Raw genomic sequence first — 23338 nt, 5'->3', positions numbered from 1 at the left:
CTGAAAGTGCAGCCTTCTTTCCTAATCCCTTAGCTGCCTAACCTGCAAATTTCCCTCCTTAGTGTTGTAACAGACTCTGATTCCTCTTTTATTCCTCCTTTAGTTGTTGTAGCTGATATTTTTGAACTTAATATCATCTCTGCTGGTAAGTTGAGGTTAGTGTAAGAAAGTAAGCTATATAAATAAGGGAATGCAAGGAAAAGCTGAAACACAGCAAAATAAAATGTACAATACAATGCATTTGTTATCAAAGTAAAAAAATTCAAATTATATATTCTATATGGTTGTTATTTATGTGTAACATGGATATCAGTTTTTATTTATTAAGATATATGCAGCTGAGAAACAGTTCCAGGCTGTGGCGGTAATGCAATTGCTGATAAACATGAAATTTATAAAACAAATTAATAGTCTGTGTAATGGATTTTTGAAAATTAATTTGTTTTTGGCTGCTTCCTCAGTGGTTTTTGTACAGATGGTAACTGGAGCTTAAATTCATTGAATTATATTGTCCTAGGAAAGATGTGGTATGCTCTCAACATGGAAAGAAGTAAGATCTTTGACTAAATGAGAAGCATATACACAAAAGCATTCCAAAATATATGTAGCAGGTTGTGTTTCATGAATGCCTTTATGAAGTAGCTTAAGATCTCTGCACATTTAATTCTCAAGTCCAGCAACCAGCCAGTAAACCACAGTTCTCAGGTGAAAAATGAGAAATTTTAAGGGCCGTTGAACACATGAAATTTAGTAGAGTGTTAAATCGCCCTCAAAATTTCTCATTTAGGAGAATGCATATGTATTGCTTCCAAAAATGAAGGCAAACTTCACTTTCCCCATCTGATTTGCATTTTTTTCTCTCCCTTCCTTCCTTCCCTCCCTCCCTCCCTCTGAGTCTCCTACACCACGAGTGGCTGCTCTGCCTTTCTGCCTGTTTGGCAGCACACGAAATGCACCTGCAGATTAAAGCACTGCACTAAGTTCAGTGGGAAAAAACACCCACCAGGTTGTGGTGTAACACTGAAATCCCAACCCATAAATAGAAGTGCATCTTTGGGGTATTTTTCCCTTGCATTCCCCATATTATTCCCTCAGACACAAGTATAAACATGACTCTGTTCAGGTTAATGTGTATTATTTGCCTTTCTTTCCTTATTCTCCTCCCCAGACTCTGATATTTCCAGTGTTTTCAAAAACTCAGTCTGAAAAAGGACACTAGGCCAAAATCAGTATCATGGATTTCAGATTCAAAGACTGATATTTTCTCCTTGCCTTTGAGCTACTTAATCTCTTTTATAATTTTATATTTGCAGAAAGAATAATTTGTGGTTTTTTCATCCAGAGAATTGATTTTGTGTGTGTTTGAGCAGGGAGCATTCTCAGAGTAAGAATCACCTGATACCAAGAATCAAGAATAAAATTAATTTGTGAATCAGTGGTGTTTAAAGACTTTCACAATCAATAAATTGCAATTGCTTAATTATATGATGGGGTTCATAAAAGGCACGTAATTGCAAGATGTCAAACTGTTTCGGTTTATAAATAAATTATATTTTTCTGTAAGCTCTTTCTCTAGTTGAACACATAGGTCAATTAAGTAATTTAAATTAATAGTTACCATTCTGCTCATAAGTAGAATATTTTTCCATAAGGGAATAGGAGGACTGGAAAGTTCTTCATGCCCATCACTATTTATACTCTAGTTTTATGTTTCCTCTAGCTTCTTTGTTTGGATCATTTTTTCTTTATTTTAAATATTTATTGAAATAAATATTTACTTATACTCATGGTTAGTTGGTGGAAATTAGCAGAATTCTTGGCAAATGGCAACAGTGAGGAGATTCCACAAGTCCTGCAAGTCCAAATTTTGCAGAATTACTAGGTTGGAGAGAAGGCCCTCAGTGGTCTTTCATGGGGGTAATTTTATTATATTTTTTAACCTGTGCTAGAAACACTAAAAGAGTTGCAGAAAGAGTAGCTGGCACACAGTTACTCCTGACCATGCAATGGAAGATGCACTGGGATAAGTGTTTTGTATTTGCATCTAATCCTAACTTCGATTTTGAGTTGTACTGGTGACTAAATTGATGCCACAGTAAATAAACCCTTCATGAGTTACCTGGTATTTTCAGTAACTTTGTGAGCAAAGCTGGAGCTGTGTTAGCACTGCCTGGTCAGCTGCCCAGTTCCTTAAACAGCAGAGGCACTGCTCTCCAGCTTCTCTTTAACTGCTTATCTCTTAAGATTTTTTTTTAACAGAAATTTGTATTTAGTAGTAGAAAGAAAGGGGTCTATTAATTGCAATGCTGATTTTTTTTTAAACAACTCTTCTTTCCTTTTATTGCTCATTAGATATTTCATATTTCTTCATGCTTTACTTTTTTGAAAAAGCTAATTAGTATCAATGTGAGATAAAATACTTGTTTTTTAATGGTTGTGTTACAGCAGGCTCTGTGAGGGTCCACAGTTGAAAATCCTTTCATCATCTTCGTAACTGCCACTTTTTCTTTCCTGTCCTCTGTTCATGCAAAACCTTGAATTTTGTATTAATGTTCTCTCATTTCTCTTGTGACTATGTCTTTGTGGTAACACTGAATCTATCATAAATCTACTTGAACTTTATCTCCTCATGGAAATATGTAGTATTTTAGGTAAAAAGGTTAGATATGCAGACTAAAAGCAGCCACTTCTGCTATTGTAAAAGCTTTTCAGAAAATTCTTCCTGTGGGAGTTAAAATCCTGCAAAGGCTTGTATACTTAAGAAATAGACTATTAAGGCAATAGATTGTGTTATACTTGAGTTGAACATGAGTTAGAGTATAAAAAGAAAAAAAAGGAATTAACATATAGACTGAAGGGTAAATTCTGTCCTTCTTAAAAATGTGTAATCTAATTAGCATTTTGTGGGATTTACTGGGATGAGTATTCCCTGTGGCATATGCAAATGCAAACAGGGGGAAGATGGGCTCCAGGCTGCTGATGGCAGACATCTGCCTGGAGGGACAGCCGTGTAAAAAATCCTGCATCCTTGTCCCCTGAGGACCTGGCATCAGCTGAGGTGATTCTTGGGGTTATAGGAAGATTTTTAATTATGGGGAAGTTCCTCAGATGGTGAAAATAAGCAAAGATCTCTTCTAAAGGGGAAGAAGAATCAGATGTTTTTTCCTTAAATCCCACCTGCTGTAAGGTAGACAAAGTTCAAATGCCAAATATTCCCTATGCAATTGCTTCCAGGTATTTTGGCAGTTTTAGCCATCTCCATCAGGAGTCAGCCTCAGTGCATTTGAGAGACTTGGAGGGACAGGGCTCGTGAAGGCACATCCCAGCTTCTCAAGGATAGGGCTGAGAACACGTCCTCCTCCTGTGAACAAGAGGAAAGGACCAGAGTGGTGCTGGAGCACTTGGGATCATCCCCACTCCTGTCGTGCTGCTCCAAAGGGAGCAGGAGCAGTGGTGGCTGCTGCTGCTGGATGCAGCCACACCAGGCAAGACAGGGTGACCTTCCATGACTCCTGTGGGAGAGTGAGGCCATGGCCATGCTTTTCTGCTGGCTGCCTGCCTTCTTCCCTTGCCCTCCACAAATAAGGTTGCCTTTCCCTGAGCTCAAAGCCAAGACCTTCAGGAATTTTTGGATGGCAAAAGAAAGATATATAGAGACAGATTACTTACAATTTCCTCAGGTGGTTCAATTTATGTCTTAGCATTTGGTTTGTTGGTTTTGGTTGATACCTTCGAGAAAATAAAAGGGCTTTTTGTTATTTCAGCGAGAGTGATTAAAATCAGAATCATTCCTCTCAGTAGCTGGTAAGTGGATTAGTTTGGCAAATTAAAGCTTTGGTTAGGATGACAGTAGAAAAGAGTATTTGTCCTTAGTCTTAAACAATGACTCTTGTCTCTGATGTTTCCTTTCTAGAAACTGAAATACTGTATGCATATTTGATATTGTATTTAGTCTCTCAAGATGGCATCCCAGGTCTGATGTTCAATTAGGAAGTGCAGTTTTGTAATCCTTATTTAATTAGAACTCCCTGTCATAGTCCCTGTGAGTTACATTTGTAATTGGATTCTCACAAGTGAGAATATGCAGAGGCTACCTCAAAGGGGAGTTGCAATTTGCTGATGTGTGTTACTTACCTGTAGTTCTTCGAGAATGTTTCCTCTGCATATTCACATTATGGGTCCTGTCCACCTTCTGTTTGTCCTTGGATTTCTGCTGCCCAGCAGCTGCTGTGTTCAGTAAGAATAACTTGTAGCACTGTACAGCTCTCAAATCTCAGATGGCTTGGTGTCATGAGATGGCCCTTGTACAGTCCTAGTAGTCACTGCTCTTCTAGGAAGCTCCTGTAGCCACCAGCACTGGAGAACCCAAACCCACTGGTGTGAATATGCAAGGACAGCACTCTCAAAGAGCAAGCCAATGGTAAGTACCCTTTCTTTGTCTTCCACCATAAACCAAATATTTTAAATGTTATTTTTTAACTTCTGTATTGGGAAATTTGCTACACTTTCCCTAGGATAAAAACATACTGAGATTAATTTACAGCTGTTGCCTTCCTGGCAAAACATGAGAAAGTGTCTGTGTTTGCAGATGCTCACTTCAGTTGTAAATTGATGTGCAGCTATCAGTGTGTGGGTGTGCACATGTTTGAGCTATAATGCATATTTCTATCAGACAAAAAGGCACAATTACAGTGCAGCACTATATATTTTACTATATATTCTTCTAGTTGTATTACCTTTAGAGTAGATTACATAGCAGAGCGAGTCACTGACCAAAAAAAGTCTTGTAATAGTGTGAAAAATGTTAATTCTCAAAACAAATTCTCCAAGAGAAGATCAAAGTTATATTGCTTTTCACTGCTACATTTTTTTCTGAACTTTTGTTTTTTCCAGACATGGAATTCTGTGAGACTCCCCATATCCTGTGCTCTGGCTACCAGGCTGACCTGCATGGTGTGGCTGAGCACAGTTACCCTCTGGAGGTGGGCTCAGATGTGGACACTGAGACTGAAGGAGGAGCATCCCCGGACCACGCCCTGAGGATGTGGATGAGGGGCATCAAATCAGAGCACAGCTCCTGCCTGTCCAGCCGGGCAAACTCAGCTCTGTCCCTCACTGACACTGACCATGAGAGGAAGTCTGATGGGGAGAATGGTAATAAAGAAATGCATCTCATGTACTCAATAGTAGGAGTAATTTATTCAAAACTTTCTTTTCCTACTTCTCTTATTTTCCTTCTTTCTTATTTTCTCTTTTATTTTCTTTCTCTCTTCTCCCTTCCTTCATAGATCCCTGTACTGTATGTAAGATGAAGGGGTTGTTTGCTGTGTGTATTGTATTTATAGTTTAGACAAAAAATAAGAGAAAAAATTGAAACAGTGGTTTTGTTAAAACATAATTTCTCTAAAGACTAATAACTTTCCCACATTCGTCATTTTTATGTTGTAAGATATTTATCATTTGAATTTGGTGGCCTATGAATTAGGTTCTAAAATATATATATATGTACATCTATATCATGTTTTGCATACAGTTGCTCCTGTGGCTTCTGGGTATAATTTTAAGGCTCTTCAGCCAGATGACTTGAGAAAGACAACCTGCAGTCTAAATTCTCTGTTTACCTCTAATCTTGTGCTGCACCTGAAGATGTGTCTTCATCAGTAGGACAGACTGAACAGGTCTTTGTTGTTTCTCAGTTCTGTATTTCTCTGCATGTAGAGAGTGGGCTTGTGAGTCACATGGGCTTGTTTTTGTGTATCTGTGATTTCTAAATATTCAGTCTCATTCAGGATTTTTTTACTCATTTGCTTTTCTTACAATTAAATGTGTCACAGAAGGAAAAAATGTGTATTTAATTAATGTGAGGAATTAGTATTCTTTTATCTCTGCATTAAAATTGATTAAAATTTACTCTGCTTCCTTACAAAGTATAGTAAGTAAACAAATTTATCATGCTTAAGATCAACAAGCTTAGCTGATATTTTAATTTCTGTGTTTAATAGCTGCATGTTATAGGTCTAGATGTCATTAAATATTGACACTTCAGTGTTGACAGCAACATATTTTAGTGCATCTGTAGTCATAAGGTCAATACAACTGATTCAGTATAAATGGTATTTCTATACTTACATGTTTGAATTTATCAAACATGAAGCTCGTAATTATATAATTTCACCTGGATGTCTGCCAGTACCAATGATAATGTCCAATATAGGCTCAAAAACATTGCATTATCTGCTTGAGGTTAAAAATGAGATTTTAGTGCACAGCTTGTTTCTAATTAAATATTCCATTGAGGATTAAGCATTGTGGGCCACCACATTTTATTGTGTTGGTGGAATCAGTGAATTCTCAGATGTCACCCCATTTCCAGTGTGCAATGGCTGCCTGTCTTCCAGCTTCTGTGGGACCCATCCTCTGTGAGGTGTTTGCTGCATAGGGAGGTTTTGTTTGGGCTTGAGGGGGAATTGTGTTTGTGTTTTCCTGGAGACACTGGGGTTTAGGTGGTGGCTGAAAGAGTTGAATCTGGTCTGCCTGGCATTGGTTGCCCCTTAACTGTGAAAATTATTGAAAGGGAATGCTACATGGAAGGAATGTGTATATTTGTGCCATTTAGACTAAAAAATGCGCATTTCTCTTGTAAGGTGCTGGGAAGCAGAAGTCTTGAAAGCAAATAAATCATCTAAGTGAGTTCTGTATTTCAGTCTGGAGTGCAGTGGTGCAGCTGGGTATTGATGATATTTTGCTTAGTAGTACATGTACCACTAAATAAGTAATGTGTAGATGAAAATTACTGAAGTAGTGCACCTGCATCATCGTGCACAGATGTAGCAAGAATTATGGGTTAGGTGTTGTTAAGATAGGGACACATAGCATTGTGTTTCCCCACCAAAGAATGCTTTCCTCTAAAGATTTGTCTCTGAGAAGGATTTTAATCCATTTAAACTGGTGTAGATAGTCTTTTTGCATGTGGCTTTAATATTTCATTTTTTGTAAGCCTTATAACAATTTTTAAATCAGGGATTCATGTTTGGGGTGCTTGACTAAATAGTTGGGAGAGGAAAGTGAGGGCAAGAGCAAGTTGGAAGAGAGAGAAACTGAGAGCACAGGTTCACTTGAACTCTGTAGATGTCTCCAGGCAGGGCCAACTGCACAGGTCTCAGTGCTTCCTGTGCTCTTGAGTCATTATAATAATTACAGTCTTGAAAGTTAAAGTCTGAATAAATTTGAACGCTGCAGTTCAAGCTATATTTGTTTATATTATCTATTGTTTCACAGGTAAGTTCATAGCCAAGATTCCTGGTCCAGAGAGCAGTGTGTTTTTCATCTGGGCTGGCACTCAGCAACAAAGCACTCTTTGAATACAGAAGTTCATAAATCTCTACTTAAATTATGTCACAGATGGCACATCTTCCTGTTTCTGTGCAGTCCTGTGTGCCAGGGGCTTTATCAGAGAGCCACGAGTGCTGCATTTATCCTTGTCAGTTTCTGCCATGGAAATGTATTTTTTTGTGCCTGCCAGTAACTGTTCTGGTGTGAAAATGCATAAGATCTGTTGCATGGAAGTACATGAAATATTAGTTACCATGATACTTCCTAATTTCTGTTAAAGTATTTAGGAATTCTGGATTTCAAGGGGTTGACCAAATGGTACGTGAATGCAGCTATTTGGAACTGGAGTAAAATTAATGAGAAAGGCATCGTTGTTGCATGATTTGAGAAAACATTGTAATTGTTGTCCATCTTTTGAAAGGGTCAGTAGGGTTTCAGGTTTGGGTTTATTTTTTTTCTTCCTCTATGAACACAGTTTTTGCTACAAAAACAGGACAGGTCTTTTTGTGGTAATACTGGGACAATTAATTGTGTGGCCTCCAGTAGATGTGTTTTCAAGGCAGTTTTCTGCTTTGCATTGATCTGGAGCTAATATACTTTGTAAAAACTACTTCTTTTTAGCTATTTCTTGACATTCTCCTATTCATTCTTAGCTCTAGCTTGAAGTTCCCTGGCACAGGATATATACTTCTCTGTTCATTGTGGGTAGCCCAATTTGAGAATTTATTTAAGGCTTGTTTTCCTTAGTAGACACACCGACTCTGTCATAATCACTGTTAAAACACACTCTGGTTGTTTTGGCAGCATTAAACAGATTGTATAAAACACCAACGTTCCCATTCATTGTTGTCAAGTTAATGGCAACTAATAATAGCCCATTAGGGCACAGACTGCCTTCAGCTTTGCCTGAGGCTAAGCAAATATATATTGACTGCACAGAATGAATGACCAATTTCTTGGGGACCATTGCTTATCTCTGGTATAGTGTAAATAGCTCCATTTAAACACAGTGTTACTCTATGGTATATGAATGTAGATTTCAGACAGCAACACCACAGAATAACCATATCAAAAATAGTTTCTGTATTCCATTGAAGACTGCACTTGCCTTCAGTTCACTGGTACAATGGTATCTGTCACTGCACTGTGTCAGAACATAAAATTCAGTGCTTTCATCTGCCAGATTACTGAGCTGGCAAATTTATTTATTTATTTGTTTGTTTGTTTTTCTGGAGTATGTGGTCAAGAAGAGAATACAAACCTGATCTACAGAAAGCATGATCTCCAGATATATTCCTAAAATTACATGGTTTGACACAGATCTGCCTCCCACACTAGGTACTGTATTAAAAGGCAGCCCACAGTCCATTTTGTGTCCATATAACCTTTCTCATTGCTGCTCATTCAATTCTTATGTTTGCCTTTACAGGACATCTGTGCAGCTGTGACACAATGAATTTGACCTCAAGTACATTTATGCCATGCCATAATCCATTTTGAGCCACATTTAGCACATCTGCACAGCCATCAACTCTTTTACTTTTAGCTGCTACCTCTCAGCTGAGAGCTAGTGTAGAACTTCAGCCATTCCTACAATAACACAATTTTAACCTCTTTTATTTTGTCAGATTGCTTTGATGTACTTTTAAGTCGGACTTGTTTGGCTCATCCTGACATCTACTTTGATTTTTTATGCAATTAGTTACTCTTTCTCTACACCACAGTGACAACCAGTAGGAGAGTACAGGATTCCCAGTGCTGGAGGAGTGTCCTGTGCAATGCAGACTCATCTTGGATCCAGATTTCTGCTCAGTTTCTTTGGCTGAATTATTTTATGACAACTGGGTATTAGCTCTAGTTCACAATGACTTCTTTGAGATTTGTAGGCAAGAAATTAAGGTTTTAGTACAGGCTGCAATACCACTGGTCATGCAATGTAGCATTAGAGTGCTTGTGAGATCTGGTATGGGGACTTTTTAATAACATTCTTGTCTTGTTAAAAGCAAAGCAAGAGAGGGAAAAAACAGCTGTGGAAAAATGTAATTTTTCCTTTTTGCCCACCATAAAGTGTTGGGAAAATTCTTTCTTAACATGAGTATCAGATTCTATTTGAAACAATGCTTCCAATAATAACAAACATTTTAAACAGCAGGCTGCTAAGATGGGGTAATAGTATTAGCCATATTTTAATAAGTAGATGTAGTAGAGACTTTAGTAGGTTACAGATCAAAGCTAAGTTTAATGAGCTAGAAACATGTAAGATTATTCTTGTGTAATTCATTTAAGTATTTGTTTTATAGCCTGGGAGCAGTGATCCATTTAACAGAGCTTTTGACTGTCTCTAAATCTCTGGGGATTTTTCATTTTGATTGCTGGGCAGATGGGTGACTTTTGGACAAGTCACCTTAGTTCTTTGCACTTCATATTCAGAATCCCTACGGTATCTGTTAAAGGGATAAAGATACTTAATTAGTAAAGGAAATGCTACAATGGCTGATGCTGTATGAGAAGCACAGCTTTGAGAATGCTGTAGCTATGCAGCCATGGGGAGGATTTAGCTAAGGACAAGGCTCTGATTTAATTTATGGTGTGTGACAATAGACCTACTGTGAATTCACACCTGTTTAAATTAGGCTTGGATCTGGCTCTTCATAAAAGTCTTGTGTTCAATGTAAGAAAGTGACAGCATTGTGATTAATGTTGCTGTTATTTACTGTTATTTTGTAAACAGCTCAGGCATTAAGCTGATCTCTGGCTTTCTCATTTCTCCAGGAAATTATTACCAACAGCTACATTACAATAGCAATACATGCTCTGAGAAGTGGGCATGTGGCTGCCTCTCTATGCAGGATTGTGTTTCTAATAATGATGGCTGAAGTGTATCCATTAGCTCCTGTCCTGTCACTTTCTATTTACAGTGGTGCAATTAAGAAATTGAATTACTAATTTGCTAGTAGACCCATTAGGTTAAATATGTGTAAGTAGCCTTGAAAATATAAAGGTAAATATTTGTCTTAATCCCATTCCCTCTGTGTCATTTAATATTTTTCTCTTTGATCCTTGTATGCTTTATTTTGCCTTTTTGTTGTGGTTTGGATTCCATTCTGTTTGTACACTCCTGCCTATCTTTTAAGGCACCTAATAGATTAAGGCAACCTCATCAATAAAATGCAAAACCCCTCATGGTGAAATTCCTTCTGTAGCTTGCTATAGCTTGTCAGATATTTGATTTATGATACTTTCAGATATTTGACAGAAAAGGGCTGCTTACCTTCCCTTAATGAAAGACCTCTGTTGCTTTTGTTGTGAGGGTTTTTTTGATCTTTTAGTGTTTACATGGTGTTTATGTTGGTTTCTTCTGCTGTTGTTTCAAAGGCAGCTCCTCAGAGTGAAAGGAGGGATGTGAGCCCCTGCAGTAACTCAGCAATGTCTTTTGGGGAGCATTGGCATATCCACTGACAGGGGAGCTGCTCTGCTGCAGTTGTTCAGAGTGTAAGAAGCTTTTGTTGACCTTAGAGTGGTTCCTCTGGAAATGTTACTGTCTCAAAGGCAGCGTGTAAGTTATCCAAATTGCCTTGGATAAGTGTGAGATGCTTCTGAAAGCACTGCAGCATCACCTCAGCTGCAATATCATGCAAGTCTTGAGCTTGTGCCCCAGTATTTAAACCATTTCTGAAATTGTTTATCTATGGAAATTCAGCTAATTACTTTTTTGTCAGTATTGTGGGGGAAATTCTGCCTTTTAAAATTACCATCTTTATTACTTTTTCTGGCTAACAAGGGCATTGCATCTGCATGTCAGCTATTTTAATCTTTACAATTTTCATGTGGTCTATAAAAATCATTACACGGTGTTAAAACATTCCCTTTTTTGTGGATCTCCTTTAAGGACAATGAATGCTAATTTAAAGACAAATATCAATATTTAGCATCTTAGATTAAAGATAATGAAACAGTGTCTAGAATGTAGCAGGAATACTTTCTATATTCCAGAATCTAAATTACCTTTTCCCACAGCATAGTAAAAATTATCAGTCCATTTGCAGGAGGTTGTATAAATTTTTTTTCCCTGAATCTTTTTTCTTTCATGGTGGGTGAGGTGGGGAGGGAGGAAGGCTTGAGAAGAAAAGTCTGATTTTTTTTCCAGAAATCAGTAAATTTGCATTAGAGCTCAGAAAAAAATCTCTTGGCTTTCCTCCCCTGTGTGATACAGCGAGTATAATGGATGTGCCTTGAGGAGCCAGCAGCAATATAAATTATCACTCCTTTCATTTAAATCCTTTTTATTTTCTCAGTATTCTGGGTATGAATGCAAAGGAAAATTATCTCCAGAAATACTTCACAGTGCAAAAATACTTCGCAGTGATTCTGCAGTTGTTGGGACCTCAGTTTATTTTGGCTACCACTGGGGGGAAAACTGAGATGGGGTAGACAGGTAAGTGTCTGCTCTCTGTCAGGGTGCTGCAGTGCAGGAGGGTGAGGATTGTCTGACTTCTCATTTCACAATCTTTATGAGGCCAGGCAAACACTGAACAAAATACTTTTTCTCTTGTTGAGCATTTACTGTGAATTCTACAGGAGGACATCTCTGGACAAATGTGTTGCTGGGAACAGTTCCATTCTAAACAGTCAGCATGTCTGTCCTGATGTTTTATTTATGTGCTTTTATTAAGTTTACAGTGTTATTTATTTCTCATCTCTTTTGGTTAAATTTTTAAATGTTTTAGGAGATCAGCAGTCTGATTTACAGAAACAACCTACAGTCATATTTTGTATGTATGTCCTTTGGAATAATTTTGTTTAGTTTTGTAGTTATTTTGAAATGTAATCAATTTTCCTTATATGTCTTAAAATGTGGATATTTCTACCAGTTGGAACCTGGTTTTCTTTAAAGTTTTGGATGTTTTGCTTAAAGCTGAAAGTTGAATATCATTAGTGGAAAATAAAGCTAAGGAAAAACTTGTGAACTCTGATCATGTAAGATTACATTTAAGGCTGCTAGATAAATGAGATCAAGTTACTCTCAATTTGGTTCCTTATACTGGCAGCCAGCATGGTTTTAATACAAAAAGAACTGGGCCTTTTTTCATCCCCACCATGAGTTACAAATGAGCAAAATGAGTTACAGCTGCCACATCACAGAATGGTTTGGGTTAGCGGTGATGTTGAAGATGATCTTGTTCCAGCCCTGCCATGGGCAGGGACACGTTCCACTGTCCCAGGCTGCTCCCAGCCCTGTCCAGCCTGGCCTTGGGCGCCTCCAGGGCCTCACCACCCTCACAGGGAAATAATTCTTCCCAATATCCCCTCTAAACCCACCCTCTGTCAATTTAAAGCCATTCCCTCTTGCCCTATCATTCCACGCCCTCTCCATCTGCCTTGTTGCCCTTTTAGGTACTGGGACGTGCTCTGAGATCCCCCCAGAACCTTCTCTTCTCCAGCCCAAGCCTGTCTCCTTGGCTCCAGCTCTCTGAGCATCTTTGCGGCCTCCCCCTGACTTGCCCAAACTGTAATACCATAAGGGAAATAAAAAGGGATCCAGCAAATGAGTGCAGGATGGATACAGAAGTGACAAATACTGACAAATTACCATTTTAGAGTCTAGCAAGGTTTAATGTAAATATTATTTTTTTCTTGATGATATGAGATCTTAGAATTTATTGTTGTCTCATGGGTGAGAAAGGTTGTTCATTCTTCCTTCCAACCTTTTTTTAATTTCTACACATTTAATTCATTGTGTTTTACATTACATGAGAAAGTATTATCTTACATTTTCAAATTTGTTAGTATTTCATTTCCTCCTGGGCTTGGGAGTAAGATGAAGATCAGCACAAATCTGTATTATTCAGGGTTAGGAATATTAACATATCTCACAAAAGTCTCACAAAAGGGGACTATTAATAGTAGCAAGTAGCTTTCATCTAGGAGAAACATAGTGACTGCTTCATCTAGAAGAAACACAGTGGCCCATGGCTGCAGTCTTCTAAAAGTGAAACCTAGACTAAATGTGTTAGCTGATTTCTAATTTCTGCAATAGAAAATAGGTTAAGAATGAGAAGCTGTATATGAAATTTGAGTTGATTTTCATTTCACTGGATTTGAATGCTGCTTCTTTCAACTTGCTTTTATATAAATGGCTTACAAAATAAAATTCAGCATTTTCTATATTAATTTTGTTTATTTAATCTTATCTAGCTTTATACCCTCACTCTATACTTTGTAACATGAGCATAAGAGGAAATGTGTGCAATTAGCTCTTCTAGAATATGGGCTGTGGAGCACTGAATAATTCCTGCAGGCTGCTTCTTTTCCCTTACAGATGTTTTTGAGTAATATTTTAATCAGATTCACATATTCTGATGACTAATTATATTGCCAGTGGTTTTTATTTTGTCTTAAATTTCTACCCCAGATGATCTGCAATGTGGATTTTTGTACCATGTTCCCAGCTCTGGCTTTGAGCTGAGCAGGACATGTCAGCCTCTGGTCATGAGCTGCTGTGGCAGCCCCGGGGGCACCACAAACCAGAGTTGTGGAGTAACCACGTTCCTTTGCCTTGGGTGATCCCCAAGGGGAGCTGCTGGGGATGGGGTTTTATTCCAAGAAACCACATATCCTACAAGATATCCACGTGGGAGGAAATACCTGCAAGTGGGCATGGCTTAGGACGTCAGGTTAGGTTTGTTCATCTCTATTGCTGGAAACTTTGTGAAAAGATCTCAAAGGCAGGTAACAAAGGGACAAATTAAAGGGTATTTCTAGACTGTGTGTTGTATTAATTATGGTTCCTAGCACTTCTCCCTCCTGTTTAATTGAAAGGGTTTTGCTCTCATCTTTCAATGTAGCTTTTAAACTTTTTCCCTCTGCCTACAACTGTTTTTAAGTAAATGTATGTTATGAATTGATACACACCTTTTATAGATACCAAAGTCACAGTAAGTGTTGTTCAGACTTGTCTGCCCTTCTCATTGCTTTGTTCAACATCAGTGTCAAGTGACATTTAGGATTTGAGAATGTTCTATTTTATTAATTTTCCCCCAAACAGTGCTTTTGAGACAGCAAACTTTGTTATTGCCCAATCATCCTAAGGTCTTTTAGAGCAAGTATTTTGCTACGGCAGATGTGGCGGGGTCATAATGCATGCTTGGAATTTGGTTTTCTGCATAATTTTGTGTAAACATACCTCCAGTTACACAGTCAGAAATATCTGATATAATTTGCTTGAATTGACTCTTACTTGAATCTCCTTGAATTGTTGAGTAAGAGAGCTGCTTGTGAGCTGTGCACTGTCAGTGGGACCTGATGAGTGATGCAGGATTTACAGCTCAGCACTAGAGACTTCTCAGTTATTTTCTTTATGACAAAACAACTTGTGGATGCTCGCACCTTTTGATTACCATGGAGAGGTTTAGGTTATGCTGCTGATCACAGATGGAGGGTGGAACTTTTGCTGTAAAGCAATAAAGCTCCTGGTGAAGGGAGACTCTCCAAATTTATTTTTTATGTACTTGTAAATTTTTGTTGAGGCCAAAAAAGTTTCCCAGAATATTACATAATTTCCTTTTATAAGGAAGATGATATATCTTTATAAGGAAGTGTATATGACTAGAAAGAAGACTTCACATTGTGGCTTTTTCAAAAATCCTCAGCCCTCCTCTCTCCCAGCTGAGTTGTTCCAGTGCTTCTCCATAAGGAAGATCTTCCCTCCCATTTTGTGTGGGTTTGTGGGCAGGGTGTGCTGTGAGCATTTGTGAAGGTGGGCACAAGGGCTGCAGGGGCCAGGGCTGCTTTGCCAAAGGCATCAGAGCCCCAATGGATTCCTTCCAGGGTGTCCCTAATTATTCACCCTTCAGAACTGCAGTTCTTCCTCTGCAACAAGGGGCACTGCCCAAATGCTTTTCTCTGATGTGCTCAATGTGTCTACAACTATCTTTTATATCTTTGCCTGTGGGGAAAAACATAATTGAGTCATTCTTCCTGAAGCCTGCGTGGTTGTGTGTTCAGCCAGTGCAGGGTTCATTTCAAAACTCCTATTGATGGTTGCATTGATTATTTTTATTTTAGCCTGTAATTCTGTCTCCAATCTATCTTTTTAATTTTTATAGTTCACTACCTATTGAACAGCAAATTCAGCTGTTTGGTTGTGTGCATATTTTTTTAGAAATACAATCTCCCAAATCTAGATTTCTCAGTAGTAGCTAATAGCCTACAGTACTTGAAAGCTCCTTTTTCTTTTTATAACCTATCTCTTTTTCAATACATTTTCTGATTACTGCACTACAGTTCGATTTTTATTGGATCATTTTAGAGCATAATAATTCATTTCTGATCCCTAGTACCTCTTGTCCATGTCTGAAGTACTCCACATTATTTCAGTCACTCATTTTTGTTGACTTCTTTTCTCTAAAGGCAGTCTTCTGTGATTTCTCTCAAAATATCTTTCTGGCATCACCATTTTAGACTTGTGATATCCAATTTCTTTTTAATACAAAATCAAATAGAAAGCTTTTTCTGTACTTCACCAGTACTTTTCTGTACTTCTAGTGGATTTTTTTGAGCTTTCTTCTAGCTATCTTATTCATTGCTCGGTGGCTAATAATGGCAAAAACAATACTAAGCTGTACATGCAATAAAATAAACACATTTATTTGCAGTTGCTTTGCAACTCAAACAGTGCTTATTAATGTGAAACAGCCATAATAAGTAGAGTCTAAAACAACTGAATTTTTGCAGAAATCTGTGTAGATTTTTTTTTTTCATTCATTGCTTCTATAACTGTTTAGATTGAATTATTAACTACCTTCTGTTTGGACAAAAGAAAAAAAAAACCTGCATTTCCCTTCAGGTTTTGCAGAAAGCTAAATCAAGTCTTGCAGTTTCATTTGGGCTCAGTAAGAGCTCTTGACATACTGAATCATGGTCACTCTTATGGAAAGAAGCTTCTGGTAAGAGAAATGGCAGTGAGTTGCCACTTTCAAATGGTTTCAGATTATTTTCTTCCAAAGCTCCATATTTGTGCAGTCATGAAAAAAAATCATTCCTGTGCATGGACTCATGTAGGTGGATGTGGGCTCTGGCCAGCTGGCAGAGCTCAGGTTCTGGGTTCCCACAGGGGAAATTCAGGAGTCAGAATGTGGAAACAGAGCCTGGGCCAGCTGGGGAGCAGGAGGGGCAGCCCACAAAGTGGAGATGTTGGACTGTTGGCTTGGCCAGCTCAGATCATGTTTTGGTGATCATCTTCGGCAGAAGTTTTCTGTATCACAAAAACCCAATCCTGTCTCCTGCCCAGCTCTCCCTCTTGTTGCTGCCCTTTCAGCTTGTGATGATGGAATTTGAAGTTTTAGTTAATTTGCACAACTAAGACGTCAAAATTCCAGTTAGTTTGAAAAATGTTGCAAAATTCCTCAGCTGAGTGAATTTCTTCTCTTGCTTTAATGTATTGATCAATGTGCAAATACAAGAAGAGCAAACATCCCAAAAAGCAGCTGACAGGGCAGTCAAGCATCTCCTCCTTTTCATATGAATAATAATTGTATTTGGAAGAGTTCTTCAACTGGCTTCATCCCAGCAGCTTGTGATGGTAATTTCAAATGTGGGCCCTTCTTTGGGTGCTTACAGTGAGTCACCAGAACAGGAAGAAGACAAACAGGGACAATTCTCTACCACAAGTAGGTCTTTCTTACAATCACTGTTTGTTTGATTTAATTACTTCTAAAAATATTTCCTCTACATGTGTTTTAGAGGTAGTGATCTGAAAACAGATGATAAATATTTCAATGTTGGTTTGTGTTTTTTTTTCTTATTGGCCATTTTATTTCCTTAAGGCTAGCAGAACAGGAAATAACCTTCTGCTCATCTACCATGGTTGATTATAAATACCTACCAAATTCAGTGGCATTTCTTAATTCCTCATCTTTAAATTAGTTTCTTGCCTTTTCTCTCAAATGTAGCTTGTTCTGCTAACGTGAGGGCACTCAGGGGATTAGTCAGAGCATGCTTCTGGGTCACCTCACTTCTGTGATAAACTGGTAACTGTGACTGAAATTTATAGTCATCCTAAAAGAAAATATACAAGAAGCAGCAAACCTGCTTTCATTGAGCTGTTATTTCAGAGGCTGAAATATGACAAACTGTAGTGAAAGTATAGAGGAAGCCATAGTTACTCCCATCTGCTGGGTGGAATTGAAAGCATTTGGAAATACTCTGTGTTCATTACACCAGCTTGCATCTTCTTTGCAGGTTGTCTAGTACTACTAGAAATGCTTACCTATGTTCAGTATATGCAATGAAGTTTTATCAGTTAATGAAATAGTAGGAAAAATGCAAAAACTAAGCCAAATCAGAATAAAACACTGTCATAGAGGCAGGACATAACCAAAGACTTGGTTAACTTTGTTAACCTTATCAGCTGGCTGGTTTCTAATCTCCCAAACATTGCATCCAGACAGTGATTTTTATTATTTGCACTAGAAGAAATCTAATAGATTCTCATCAAAATCAAGACTTATGTTACTTTCCATTATAGAGATACAGGTAAAAGATGAGCCAGTCCTCTGAAGAGCCCAGATGGTGTGTATATATATATACTTATATATACATTGATTATTTTATCTCTTATCTTCCACAGGTTCATTCTAAGCCTCATGTAATATGCATAAAGCTCTTCAATAAAGAATTTTGTTATTAACTGGGAAGAACTTCTTTATTCTTATCTGTTTCTCAGGTGGTATCAGATCAGACTTTGCAGTCTGTTTAGTTTCTGAACTAACTGTTTAGTTTCTGCAGAAAAAAGATTTTATTATGTCAAGGATAATTGGTTTTTGTATTTTTTATTTATTGATACCTTTGTTTCCCACACCATGTTTTGTAGCATAGGGGTAGTAGCAGTTGAAATAGGAGAATGAAACAGAATGAAACAGACTATTAATAGGGGTACCTCCTGCCTTTATTGCTGTTGGCTATGTTTTGAAGCATTAATTACCAAATATACTTAAATATAATATTTTCAATTTTAAAATTTTAAAAATATAGGTGTTTATTACAGTATTAAAATTTAGCTGCCTGGGCTTTTAATATCTGAAACGTGGGTATGATAACATGACACAGTATTAGGGACATAAAAATATTTATGAGAAATTGTCATGAAATGTTAGAAATATGATTCTTATCTGATATTTAAACTGCAGACGTTAAAGCATCATCCCTGACGCACAAGTCAAGACTGAAATTTCAAAGATCCAGAAGGATACACAGTAAATTGAATGAAATTCAGTGTGTGGGATAGTAGCCAAATATAAAATATTTAATAGGAGCCACTTTGGAAAGCAGTAATGCTGAAAGGGGCCTTAAGGGCCAGTAAATGAGATAAATGGAGCCAACAAGTCAAATGCTACTTTGAGCTGTATGTGTGCATGTGTCTTGTCAGGGAACCTTGAAGTATAGCAGCTGTCATTAACACTTCTCAGATGAGTCACTTCTGAGCATTTCAAAACCAGGCATGTGTAAAATGAAAGGATCTCAGAGCAGCACAAAATGCAGTTGTGTCTTTGGGACTTGTTATTCAAGGAAAGGGATTTTTTGAAGGCCTGAATCTGTAGAGAAAGTCTGAGTTACTCAGATAATAGAAACAAGTTTGGGTGCAGGGCGGGAGGGGCTCTGTGCGTGTCTCAGCTCCCGGGTGCTGCTGCTGTCACCAGGAGCACGCACAGCAGAGCAGAGCCACACACCCAGCAGGGCTGGCCCAGGGGCTGCAGCTGGCAGCCTGAGAACTTAGATGTGAAATCACAGGCAGTTTCTAAGCAGTGTAGCCATTCAGCATGGGAATAATTTGCCAAGGAACCGTACTTAGTACTTGGAGCCCTTGTGCTGTGAGGGTTAATGTGAGGGTCACTGTCTGAAACTTGTTCTGACTGTGAAGGTGATCAGACTGGATGGGTGCCTTGGCTCTGTCTTTGCTTCTGTAAGGCTATTATGTTTCTACAGACTATTATTTTTTTCCAACTTGTTTGTTTTAGAGTAGTATGAAGCAATAAATGAAGTGGTAGAGGTTTTGTGGCTGCAGTTGTTAAAAACCAGCCAACACATCTGATTATATACTACAGAGGACGTGACAAGCATGTGATTATTGATTGCTGTTCTTCATCATTTTGTAGTCAAAGGAAATAACCCAGTAGATCTTTCCATCTCTGACTTGTGTGTATTGTCTGTAGATCTAGCAGCTGCCCTAAACATTTGGCAACTGGCCCAAGCCCAAAAATTAACACTAAAAAATTAATTTTCTATTAGCTAATAAGGACAAAGGCCATTCAATTTCTTGTTTATGCAGGAAGCTTATTGAATCTGAAGATGATACATCTGGGAACAGGCTGGTGGGATCCATTTGTAAAATGATAATGCCTACACATCACAGAAGGACTTGTACAATAATCAGTCATTACATAAAGGGGATTTTTAGTAGAATACAGGTCAAGATATTTATCTATGGTAACCTAAACAGGCAAATGTTTATTAAAGATTTAAGGAAAGAATTTAAAGAAATCTACATCTAATCAAACTGTGCCAAGATTAAATTCCTTTATTATCCTACTGCGTTGCTACCCTCCCTGACAAGGTGTTAATCACAGCTTCTTTGTCTCCTGTGTAGTTTGCACTTCAGATTCCAGGTGTAGCAAGGTTTGTTTGTTTTAGTTTTTCATCTATTCCAGTGCATTGGCTTTCCTGCCTCAATTGGAGGCAATAGTTGCTTTGTAGTCTTTTGGTTCCTAGGGCCCTTCATTAAGGGTGGAGACTGCTAATTAACCCAGTTTGCATTTTGAGTGGCTGATCTGCAAAGTGCCTGTCAGTGCAGTGCATCTCACCTGTAGTTATAGTTCATCTCCTCTGTTAGAAGCAGGCTTTGCTGAATACTTCCTGTGGAAAACTCTGAGCTGGGGATGTGCTGTATCTTTTGAGCATTGTCAACATCTCCATGCCCAGGTGGAAGCCAGTGAGGAGTGAGTGACATTGCTCAGGTCAGAGATGGAACCAGTGCAGGTTAACATCTTTGTTGTGACATGAGAAGTGGGGTCACCCTCAGCAGGTTTGCCAGTGCCCCCGAGCTGTGGGGTGTGGGTGATGATGGAGGGAAGGGATGCTGTGCAGAGGGACCTTGATGGGCTGGAGAGGTGAGTCTGCACAAACCTCATGAAATTGGACAAGACTGAGTGCAAAGCCCAGCACCTGGTTTAAGGCAATCCTTAACTGAAAGTTATTGTGAGGAGAATTCTGCTTGTCTAAACCTTACAGACTTTCTTTGGAATGGAGCTAACAGTGATTTTCTTATCTGTGGGCTGAAATGTGGCTATTTTGGGACCATTGGAAAAATTTAAATTGCTTTTAAACAAATGTAAATCAAGGGCTGCCACTGTTCATTGAGAACCAGAGAAATTTGACTTGTATTTGAATATAAAATAGTATATTAACTTTACTGCAAAAGATCAGTGTTTTTAAATACATTTACAAATGCATTTGGTCTGTGGAAAAGGCTGCTTTCCCTTTCATTATCTATTGCAGTTGTGTGCTACTCTTCTTTTGTGACTGCTGCATCTACTGACGCAAAGAAATGTACTAAAGGCGTTTTGTTATCTCACACTGGAGCATTACACTTCATGACTGCCCTGTGAGCATTAAGGCATAGGAAACAATGACCCTTGGCCTAGAATTTTTTTTAACAAGGTCCAGAATTCAAGTTACGTGTCAGTCTGGTTTTGTTTTAAAAGCACAGCGAGCAACTGTGACTGCAGCGAGCTCCAGCAGCAGTGTGTTCTGTGAGCTGGCAATTACAGGGCATCCAGGCACCTCAGCCCAGCTCAGCACTGGTGGCAAAGCCCAGTCACAATTTGTTTTGTTTTAAAAAGTAGCCAGCACTTTTAGTTCCCTTCTGACTTGTTTACTTGGGCAAAAACATTTGTTTGAGCTGGGAGTTTTACCTGAGGAAGGGCTGCGTGATTTGACATTCAGTGAGCCACTTGACAGAATAGGAACAGAACATGTTCTTGTGCTCTAGAAGTTCTAAAATTCAAGCACTTTGCTGGCATTATCAGACATATTTCTGCTACCTCATTATGAAGTAACTTATAAGAGCTAATAATAGCTCATGGCAAAGGCACTCGTTATGTGTAAATACACGTGACTAAATTAATTTAATTATTGCTGTCATTTACATGCTGACTAATCCATACATTTTATGAATGAGAAGGTTTCAGCCCTGCTGTATAAACCCATTTATACAGGAGCAGAATTTGCTTCATCAGATTGCCACAACAAATACTGAAATCTCTACCTTAATTCTTCGTATAGGCAAAGATCACAGAGAAGTGAGCAGGGGAATGAAATAAGAATGTGTGTACATTTTGTATATCACTATGTCATGAAATTAAACAAAACATGTTCCCAAGCAAGTTGGAATAGTGATCTTCTGTATTGAGAATAGAAATGTGCCAAGGGAAAGAGTTCTGGAACAAAGGAAAATCATGTTCCTATATTCCTCAGTTAGTGTAAAAATGCACTGGGAAATTAAAGGCTTCTAGCAAAAATGATTTAACGATGTGTTGCCATTGCTGTTAAACTTGAATCTTTGCAGCCCTCTGAATATCTCTATGTGCCTAGAGGTGTACTTTCAGTGTTGTTTCATTCTTCATGTGAAACAATGCTGCTTTTCTATATTTATTCTCCTACTCTTACAATAATGATCATTTACAATAATGATCATCAAAAATATTTCTAGAGTCAGAATTAAAGATCTCTACATATGTACATTGTGTTATAGTCAGTAATTGCATTTTCTGCCTGTGACCTCTCCCTGTCATTTTGAGTCCACAGAAGAGAATGTTGTCATTATGATCACAAACTATTTGATGGTTTACTTCATTCTAATTGTTCAGTTTATAACCTTAAGTCTTAGATATTGCCACTATTCATACCTTGTTCTTACAGTAGTATTAAATTCCTATTGGCAATTGTGTGATGCTGATCACTATGGTGTTCATCACTATGTTATTCAAATACTTAATCTATGTTTATGTATTTCTCTTTGCAATAACTCTGGGAAACAGTGGGGGATATTTACCTCTCTTTTATGGGTGGGGATTCAAATTAATATAAATTAAACGAAAAATACCTGCTAAACTTGGGCATCTGTTTTGAACTGCTCAACACCTGATTTTTTTAGAATACCTCAAATATTAGTACAATATATGACTAAGATTAGCTCTCACTGACTTAAGTTGCAACTCTGTAGTTTTATAAAGAAAGCAAAATAAGAAATGTAATTATCATCTGGCATCAGTTGGTTTTTATCAGTTTCTAACATCTAGGTTCAAATATTACCATTTACTCTACTTAAGCTGGCAAATGTTTGATAGCAGTGGGAAGCTGGGGGGTTTTTTGTCAATTTTTTTTTCTTTCTCTCCACTCCTTTCCTTGAAGTTCAGCTCTTTCCCTGGTCTGTCCCAGACACTTTCTTTCCAAGCCTGAGATTTGCCCCAGAGCTTTCCTTTTACTTGATTTCTTTCTTACCTAATTTCTTCCTTGTGGACCTTGCATTCAGATTCCAGTCATCACAGCATCTCCAAGAGATCTGATCTCACTGTTCCTGCTCAGATTGGTTTTGTGGGTTCCTCCTTTCTCTCCTTTTCTGTTTATTCTGATTTTAATGATTCCCCCTCACTTCTTGTTTCTTTTTGTCTGGTTTCTGTTCAGATGGTTTCATCATATCTTCTCTCTTCTATAGCAGTTTCAATCAGCTTTCTGTCCTCTCCATCACACTGAAGTGCCTTTAAGCAGAGGTCTTTGGGAGTGCAGAAGGAGGAAACCCCTGTCAGGCTCGTTCCCTAGTGCTGTCCTTGCTGGATGAGTGCAGGGAGCAGCAGGAGCAGAGACTGAGCACTGCAGCCCTGGGCTGAGCTCTCCTCAGCCTCTCTGCAATGAGCTGTGAGCATTTCCTGGCTACCCAGGGGCCTCTGAGGAC

At 38.3% G+C, this 23338-nt stretch overlaps 1 protein-coding gene across 1 annotated transcript in view; it reads left to right on the top strand.

Moving 5' to 3' along the window:
- TENM1 (teneurin transmembrane protein 1) overlaps positions 1-23338 on the top strand; it is a 306681-nt gene that overhangs the window by 95341 nt on the left and 188002 nt on the right. The window contains exon 3 of the mRNA XM_059482796.1: positions 4894-5154. Within this exon, the coding sequence (XP_059338779.1) occupies positions 4894-5154 (261 nt within the window). The remainder of the gene's footprint in view (positions 1-4893; positions 5155-23338) is intronic.

The sequence above is a fragment of the Ammospiza nelsoni genome, chromosome 15 (assembly GCF_027579445.1).
Source record: "Ammospiza nelsoni isolate bAmmNel1 chromosome 15, bAmmNel1.pri, whole genome shotgun sequence".
Taxonomy (NCBI): Eukaryota; Metazoa; Chordata; class Aves; order Passeriformes; family Passerellidae; genus Ammospiza; species Ammospiza nelsoni.
The sequence above is the reverse complement of the archived record's forward strand: the minus strand, read 5'-3'. Positions and strand labels throughout refer to the sequence as shown.